At 38.9% G+C, this 8,982-nt stretch overlaps 1 protein-coding gene across 1 annotated transcript; it reads left to right on the forward strand.

Moving 5' to 3' along the window:
- Window positions 1–325: 325 nt before the first annotated feature.
- LOC6038559 (inositol-3-phosphate synthase) lies at window positions 326–8,040 on the forward strand. The gene is made up of 6 exons (XM_001848293.2): window positions 326–645; window positions 5,390–6,088; window positions 6,153–6,395; window positions 6,464–6,572; window positions 6,636–6,988; window positions 7,068–8,040. The coding sequence occupies exons 1-6, from the start codon at window positions 529–531 to the stop codon at window positions 7,200–7,202; spliced, it is 1,656 nt and encodes a 551-aa protein (XP_001848345.2). The 5' UTR covers window positions 326–528; the 3' UTR covers window positions 7,203–8,040.
- Window positions 8,041–8,982: the final 942 nt, after the last annotated feature.

Raw genomic sequence — 8,982 nt, forward strand, 5'->3', positions numbered from 1 at the left:
ACAAGTTTTTATATATACTTGGAGACAATTTATCAATTGTTCTTGTTTAAAAATAATATGTTGATTGTTCCCAAAAATAGGTAACTGAATCTACAACACAATTCTAGTTGGTAGATGTAATGTGATGTGATATCGCCTTATAGTTTTTATTGCAGCGTGTTATAGAAACTCCAGGACATCCTGGAAATCACTGTTTAAACACATGTGGTGACTATAAATATAAATATAGTGTAAATACTTTTTCTCTTCTCTCTGGATATCGAGGTGAGCTCAAGTAAAGGAAGAGAGCACATAACGTTCTACCGACCTGCGAGTCGAAAACTTACCTTAGCTTTCCAGTGCCAGGTTAGTTTCATCCCAACTCGTGTAGCGACCGGTCGCATCCGTTCCATGCAGAGGAAAAGCAGTATTGCCGTGCAGGTGTAAAATCAGATCCACTTAGCCTAACTACCTGGCCCAAGTCCGTGAGGATATTCATCAGGTGTCACCGTCTCGAATCAACCTCGAACAGCTTCAAAGCTTCGGAAAATGGCTTCTTCCCTAAACGTTGAGTCGCCCAATGTGCACTACAGTGATAAACATATCGAAGTGGACTACCAGTACCAGACCACGTCGGTTCTCGCGGAAGGCCCTGCAGGATACACGGTAAGTAAACCGCACTCTAAGTTATTTTCCATGGTCAAGGCCGCTCCCGGCTTCCCTGGGAGCAGCAGGCACTATGAATGGTGTGAAAAAATCGATAATAATTTGCGTGGGTGAATATTCCAGCACTCTCCAGGCGAATATTCATTGGGTTTTTTTTGTCAAGTGACTAAAAATAGCTTCTCTATTGATTTTTGTGTGTTACTTCATAATTCTCCTTACATTGTAGGACTGGGTAGAAGAGAATAAACATGGGCATTATTTTGCTATCATTGCAGAAATATGAACCTTTTTGGTGTTGAATAATACTACAGACTGAACGAAGAAGGAAGAAGGTGTGAAGAATAAGGAGAGTTTTCTTATTAGCGTGTCTTTTATTTGAACACTGCTTAAATTTGGTGTGAAGTGGGCTAACGAAATATTTTACGTTGCAATTTTTTTTTTGCAAGGGGAATTTAGTGCAAATTATACAAATTATTTTACACTTAATTTTAATAACACTCTTCTTCCTCTTTGAACTCTTCTCAAATTAGATCAAACAAACGCAGCTATTAAAACATATTGTGAAATTCTTTCCAAACCAAAAAAATGTGCCTCTTACAAAATCTTCTGAAAAAGACAAACTCGTGCAAATCACACCACACCCGCTTGGCAGATGACTTGGCGAATTGAATTTTGAGACACGTTTCTCCCATGATGGGTTTCAAGCTTGGATACCGACTAATGTCTTAACTGCTATTTTATGTAAATTTTTGAATTTGCCGCTAACTGGTTTTGCAAGATTTCGGTTTTCGGCTAATTATGTTTGACAGTGGTCGATTGTTGACTTTAGAAGATGGGACAGGTTTGGAAGAGGTGTGTCAGTCTAGACTACCTGTAAGGCATGATCGTCATACGCTAAAAAACGCTAATTTTTACCTTTTGGTTGAAAAATGTTGATGCGTTTGATTGTAATTTTTTGAACAATATATCTGACAATGATTCGTTTTGAATACATATTTGAAAATTGACTTTAAAAATAACAGTACAAGTTTTTTTTTGTTGTGGAAATTTTCTATTGCTAAGCAAACGTTTTATATTATTCCCTGATATTTTGGGAAAAATTTGAAGAGTTAGTTGGGTGTCAAAAACATCAAATAAAATTTGCATTGGCCTAGTTGAAAAATGGGCTGGTTTGTCGTCTACTATTGAAAAAAAGTTAGTAAATTAATTTGTGCTGATGTAATGTTTCCATGCTAGATTGAGCAAAAATACCCTTAACATTTAGTATTTGAAAAACATGATTTTTAAATGACTTTTGTAAAACCTTCTGTTATTGTTTCTTAACTTTTTTAAAGTCTTTTATAAATTCTTATCACATCAGATGTCTTGAGAATTTTCTGTTACGAAAAGTTAACAATACTTGAAAAAGGAAATATATTATAAATATAAATAATGAAACACCAAATTTGAATTATCCAGATTTTTAATGATGGCGAACATTACGAATGGTAACGACGTTAGGACCGTCTGAAAAATCAAAATCGTGTAGAGATAGCAGCGTTAGAAAAAAAAGTGTGGCATGTAAAAAGCAGCCTACATTTACGCAATTTAGGCTATTCTAACGTTGTTACCACTCGTTACCATTTGAAACGTCCTCCATAAAAAATTATATTTTTATTACAATTGGCAAACAATTAAACAAATTTTAAAATGTTATACTAATGAATGCATAAAGTTGAAAAAATGGCTACACCCAAACTTGAGCGGCCAAATCTTCTGAATAAAATTGTAAGAGGCTCTACCATTGGATGTAGGAAAACGACGTAACAGATTCCCAAAAAAGTGTCCACGTGGTTTATGGATGGTCTCAAAAATGAAAAAAGAAAAACATAAAACAAGAGAGGTTAAGTTTTTCGAAAATTGCTCAAAATTACCTTTAAAACATGGCAAAAACAAAAAATTCTACAAAAAATTGAGGATTAGAGGGTTGATTGGGTCCTAAAATGAAGCTTAGATTGCTGATATTATTGTTTACAGCGATAAAGCTTATTTTTCTGAGTACAATGACCCTTTGTACGACCACAAAGAGTTTAAAATGGATTTTTAAATCAATTTTGAAATTTAACATCGCGGTCCTTCTTGGCAGAAAAGGTCCTACTTGACTGCTCGTTCCAATGGAACCATAGTTGATCCATCGAAAAAATGTTGTCTTGTCATTTTTTGTGTTCACAGAAAAAAAAAATGATGGTAATATTCATCAGGAAATGGTGACAGATTTTGTGGCAAAATAAATGATAAATTTTACCCCAGAAAATGATGAATTTTCATCAGTTTTTGATGAATATTCATCAGGTTCACATTTTTACACATTTTTTATGTAATATTACACAAATAAAGAGGTAATATTCAACCTACCAAATTTTCAACATTCCAAAATTCAACTTTTTTTTTCTGTGTTTTTTACCGTTGTAGATAAAAATTGACATAGCGCTTTAGTACCCAATTTGACCATGGTCCCACCAAATTTGAAGTGATGTTCTTTTTATGACTTAGAATACCAGGACCTACATTATCCAAAATTGTGCACATATGATGTAATTTTACCACTTTCTGGTGTAATGCCACTTTTTCAGTCTAAATTGAGGTAAAATTATATCATAAAAGAGGTAATATTCAACCTTCCAAAATTACAGCTTCCAAATTTACATTATTTTTTACTGTGTAACTAGCAATTATTACTTGATAATTCTTTCCGTAAATATTTACTTTATTGACAAGCAGCTTTACTGATTAGCAATATTTTCTCAAAAACACGTAGCACATGAAAAAAAACGGGCGACAGTATGTCCCGAGGGTAGGAACAGGAGCACATGTTCCCCTCATATATTAACAGGCGCGCTCTAATCGATCACGCGGCAATTTGCAGTCTCCTGGACGTTACTCAGAGCACTCCCGCGGGGCGAGTCGGCTTAATTTTAAATTTAAATTAGCACGACACAATGATGCGCGAAATGCTAATAACTTTTTTTCAGCGCTTTGAGAGGCGCTCGATTGATCGCCGAACGATTCTATCGGTACAAAATGTGATGTGTACAAATGGGCTCATAACACGGTTCGACAGAATATATCGTTGATATGTGACTTGAATTTCTATGGCTTATTTAAACTGAATATTTTGAATGGTTTTAACCAATTTTAGCAAGGAAACATTGATTTAAAACTAAAGTTTTTTTTTTTATTTGAGTAGGCGCTGCAATTATTTTTAAAAAACTTGTCTTATATTTAAATGACAATCTATTAGAGGCAAACCCGCTCTTTTTTTAGGAGCCGCTCATTTTCGCTCGGTCAATAAAATTAGCGGCTCTTTCGCTCTTTTTCAAAATTTTAATATGTTTTCAATTATCTTTAAAAAGAAATACTTAAAATGAGAACATTCGCTTGCAAACCACAGTTCTAATACTTGGATGGGAAGAACATACATTAATAATTCTTAGATTTTGAAGAAAGTTGCTGTTATTTCAGCGAATTTGGCGAAATTGTCCAAACATAGCTTTTTGCAGAGCTGAAATCTGTATTCGAGTAATACTTCAATTTAATTTTGCTTAGAAAATCATAATTTCAACAATACGACGGTAACATTTCAAAAGGCATCATGTACATTTTGACACTTTCTGGGTTAATGCATATTCTGAAAGTACTCCTAATAAGCCACCTCTCCACTAAAAATGAGCAAAAGTTACTTCAGTAAAGTCTGTTTAATAATGATTTTAAATAAAGTAACATAAACAAAATCTCTGGCTACTCTGGCATCAGCAGTGTCTGTTTATATAGCCCTGTCAACCTGTCAAACAAAAGACTACATGAACCTCGTGACGAAAAAAACGCGTCATGAACAGAGCGCCATGTTCATTCGGCGAAGAAAAACGAATCATAACAAAGCGTCCCCCTCAATGACAGCAGGGTGATATAGACGTTGGTGATTTCAAAAGTCATTATGTTTGTTTTTCTCAAATATAATGACGGAAATAATGTTTTATTGAATATGGATGATCAAGTATCAATAAAAGCAACGTTTTAATCGTTTGTTATCATTAGAACATCTTCTTTTGCTTTTGTATTAAAATGGGAATTGCCGGCCGGCCGGTTTGTCCGCGTTTAGTCTACTTGCGTCGTCTTTGGCGTCACATATCAGCTCGCACATCGTACGATGCAAGAGGTGGCTTAAGAATTCAGCTGTCGTCGTTATCGAAATTGATATGATTTTTAAATAAAAATAAAATTACCCTTTAGAGGCGTCTGGTTGAGAACGTGGTAACAAGGAAGTTGATAACTTTTTTTTTTCTGGGTTGAATGAAATTAGTGAAAACTTATCTTAGATAAGGAAATCCACGTTTTATCGAGCTTTTGTGTGTTGGGTTTTCGTATCTAATGAAATTTCTTACGCAACTCGTGTAACGTTATCACTAGGGAATGGTCACTCACCTTGACAATCAACATTTTATTTATCATTATTATTAATAATAATGTCTGGTTTTTCCAAACGAAAATTTCTTCAAATATAAAAAAAAAATCATCACATAAATTTTCTGAGTCGTCGTTGGCCACTAACGGCGCCCGCCATGTCAGTTTGCAGATCTCGGGGCGAAGGGACAGGAACGTTAGTCAGCACAAGTTGCTTTAAATTTAAGAAATAACTAAAAAATACGAAAAGCTGAAAAAAAAATACATTCATGAACAACTTTTTGAAACTCCACCAAATTTCCAGGTGCGTCCTGAAACTACCGAGTTGAGCATCCGCACGGAACGCCATGTGCCCAAGCTAGGTCTGATGCTCGCTGGATGGGGTGGAAACAACGGTTCCACGCTGACGGCCGCTCTGGAAGCGAACAAGCGTGGGTTGGAGTGGAGAACCCGCACTGGCATGCAAAAGGCCAACTGGTTCGGTTCGATCACGCAGGCATCGACCGTCCTGCTGGGAACCGACGCCAACGGGCACGACGTTCACATTCCGATGAACAAGCTGGTCCCGATGGTCAACCCGGACGACATCGTGGTCGATGGATGGGACATCAGCTCGATGAACATTGGCGACGCCATGGTGCGTGCCAAGGTGCTGGAAGTGCCCCTGCAGGACCAGGTGTACAAGAAGCTGTCCCAGCTGAAGCCCCGCCCGTCGATCTACGATCCGGACTTTATCGCGGCGAACCAGGCCGACCGTGCGGACAACACCATTCCCGGAACTCGCTACCAGCAGTACCAGCAGATCGTGAAGGACATCCAGGACTTTAAAAAGTCCTCGGGCGTGGAGAAGGTGGTCGTTTTGTGGACCGCCAACACCGAGCGGTTCTCCGAGGTTCAGAAGGGATTGAACACCACCATGACCGAACTGGAGAAATCTCTCAAGGAGAACAAGTCGGAAATCTCACCGTCGACCATCTTCGCGATGGCAGCTATTGCCGAGGGGGTAAGTTTGGCGTGCTTCTGTTTTGGTCTGTTGAAGAAATGGTTCAAACAAACAATTCTCTTAGTGCATCTACATCAACGGATCGCCGCAAAACACCTTCGTACCTGGAGTCATTGAACTGGCTGAACATCACGGAGCATTCATCGCTGGCGATGACTTCAAGTCGGGACAAACTAAGCTCAAGTCGGTGCTGGTGGACTTTTTGGTTTCGGCCGGTATCAAGCCGGTCTCGATCGTGAGCTACAACCACTTGGGTAACAATGACGGACGCAACCTGTCCGCGCCGCAGCAGTTCCGCTCGAAGGAGGTGAGTACAGCTTGAGATTGTTTCGAGAGATTGGGTCTGTGAATGATTCGCTATTGTTTTTCTTTTAGATTTCAAAGAGCAATGTCGTTGACGATATGGTCGCCTCGAACAACATCTTGTACAAACCGGAAGAGCATCCCGATCATTGTGTGGTTATTAAATACGTTCCGTATGTTGGTGAGTAGTGACAAGCCCCAGATTTGCCAACCTGTGATCCTCACGTATCCTTCCAATCCACAGGTGACAGCAAACGCGCCATGGACGAGTACACGAGCCAGATCATGCTCGGCGGTCACAACACGCTCGTTATCCACAATACCTGCGAAGATTCGCTGCTTGCGTCGCCGCTGATTCTGGATTTGGCCATTTTGGGTGAATTTTGCTCTCGTGTCCAGATCAAGAAGAAGAGCGACACCGAGTACTTGCCGTTCCGATCGGTTCTCTCGATTCTGAGCTACCTCTGCAAGGCGCCACTGGTTCCGCAGGGTACGCCCGTGGTCAACTCTCTGTTCCGGCAGCGAACCGCCATCGAGAACATTATGCGAGCCTGTGTTGGTCTCCCGCCGCTCAGCCACATGTCTCTGGAGCACAGGGTAAGAACTTGAAGAAGGCGACCTGTCTGAGGTTGTAATTATTTACAATTACATTTTTTCTCCCCCTTTTACACATCAGTTCAACCTGAGCGTCTCCTCGGTGGAGCAGCCCCCGGCAAAGAAGAGCAAGGTCGCCAATGGCTCCGTGACGAAAGGAACTCACCATTCCAACGGTACCTACACCAACGGAAACGGCGTCCACGTTGATTGTTAAAGTAGGCACAAAAAAACAGTGCAAAAATATCGAGTTTTCAAAATTCCCGTAGATTTTAAGCCAAGTAAAGAGAAAAAAAAAATCAATTCAGTACAGGAAACACATGCGAAGGCGTTACGCTCCCAGCTGCAATCCATTTCCGGTTTTCGGATCTCGAAAGAGCACACAATTCGCATGTATCTCGAAGTCTCGAATGAGAGGTGGTGATTTTCGCTGGTGTCGTTGGTAAAGTGTTTCGATATTAGTTTCAACTGATGTTGAGAGCACTTTGGTAACGACATTGGTAACCTTTTTGTAAAATGGAAAAAAATAATTATGTTTAAGAAAATTTCCAGTATCAACAATCATGGCCTAGACGTAAAGGTGGTGTTGTTCGTATAGAAAAAATGGTGCAAATATCATTCATACGTTGAGAAAATTCCATTTCGTAAAAACTATTAAAAACTGTATCAACTGAACTGAACGTTACAAGAAACTGTGTGGGTAGCGTGGAAAATGCTGTAGAGATATTTGAGAAGGTATAAAAAATCATAAACTGACTTCATTGTAACTTTGTGCCTAATCAGGTGCCAAAACATTTTGTAAATTAAGAAAAGTATAATAGTGCATCACTGCACACTGATAACATGTAAATCCTAAACAAACGTCCCCCCGTATCAGTAGTAATTACAGTACTTACACCCTGAAATCCAAGCCACAACATTTGTCAGTAAGCTCCCAGGCTCATACAAGCTCAAGAAGCTTGGATGTTGGAGTGTTGATTGATGTACATTCTACAACACAACTTATATGTAACCAACTGTTTGAAAATATATAAACTAATCCGATTAAAAAAATACATTTTAGCACTTTAGCACACTCTCTTGCAAAGAAATTTCTTGGGCTGAAGATTGGAAGACAAGACAAGAACTTTTGGTATACCGTTCGCGAGCAATTTTTTTAACCTGCTTCTTTGTATCTGATCAGGTTACCAGGTCTCAAAGTGAGAAGCAAAAGTATGTAAATGGGCCAATGTGGATTTGTAAACAAACACGGCATTTGCTCACGTTCATTTTCTAATCAACATCGATTCAAACCAATCTTTCAGTTTTTCGTCCATCTTATCTTTGAAACAAATTGGTAAAAAGTTTTAATGCCTGGGAAAGATAAAGTTCCATCTTGCTCACAAACCTTTGATTTTTTTAAATAAACATTCTCTACGTTTTATGTCAAAAGTACAGCCCCCTCTGTTGCCCCCTTGTGTTGCCTGCCTCAGTCGTATTTTGATGGTGGGGCAGCGCGGCTGCCTTGCAGGATTATTCGCGTTTCGAGCGTTATTTTATTCAGTGTTTGTAGTTTTTTGTGCTTTAATTAAGATTGGATTAATTTTTTTGTGATTCTAAAAGCCCTTCCTATATTATCGTTTATCACAAGGCACGGCGTCGAGTAAAGTGTATAATTTTTTTTCGAATAATGTGTAAAATTTTCACGGTGAAGAACTCATTTATCGAAAGACACACTGACATTTTGGATCGTCGAGTTAATAGTGGAGCAAAATTTTCATTTAATAGATATTAAAATAACTGTGTGTGAGTGTTCTTGTTTGTTAACCAGAATATCCTTCCCATAGCATCGTTGCTCGGAAGGCTCGCAGACGGGTCTATTATGAAAGTCCTCCACATAGCATCGTAGCTCGGGAGGCATCGAAAAGCCGATACCTTATCCTACTAACCCAACAAAAAAATAATCCCGTGATGCTTGAAGGAGATGCTGTGGATTCAACGGTTTCATGCAGTGTCAG

Source organism: Culex quinquefasciatus, chromosome 2, assembly GCF_015732765.1.
Source record: "Culex quinquefasciatus strain JHB chromosome 2, VPISU_Cqui_1.0_pri_paternal, whole genome shotgun sequence".
NCBI lineage: Eukaryota > Metazoa > Arthropoda > Insecta > Diptera > Culicidae > Culex > Culex quinquefasciatus.

What these genes read in the sequence shown, in the direction of transcription:
- LOC6038559 (XM_001848293.2), top strand. Translation starts at nt 529, where the DNA reads ATGGCTTCTTCCCTAAACGTTGAGTCGCCCAATGTGCACTACAGTGAT. An exon ending in AAGGCCCTGCAGGATACACG is followed by an intron (nt 646 to 5,389) that starts GTAAGTAAACCG and finishes CCAAATTTCCAG; the next exon opens with GTGCGTCCTGAAACTACCGA. An exon ending in TGGCAGCTATTGCCGAGGGG is followed by an intron (nt 6,089 to 6,152) that starts GTAAGTTTGGCG and finishes CAATTCTCTTAG; the next exon opens with TGCATCTACATCAACGGATC.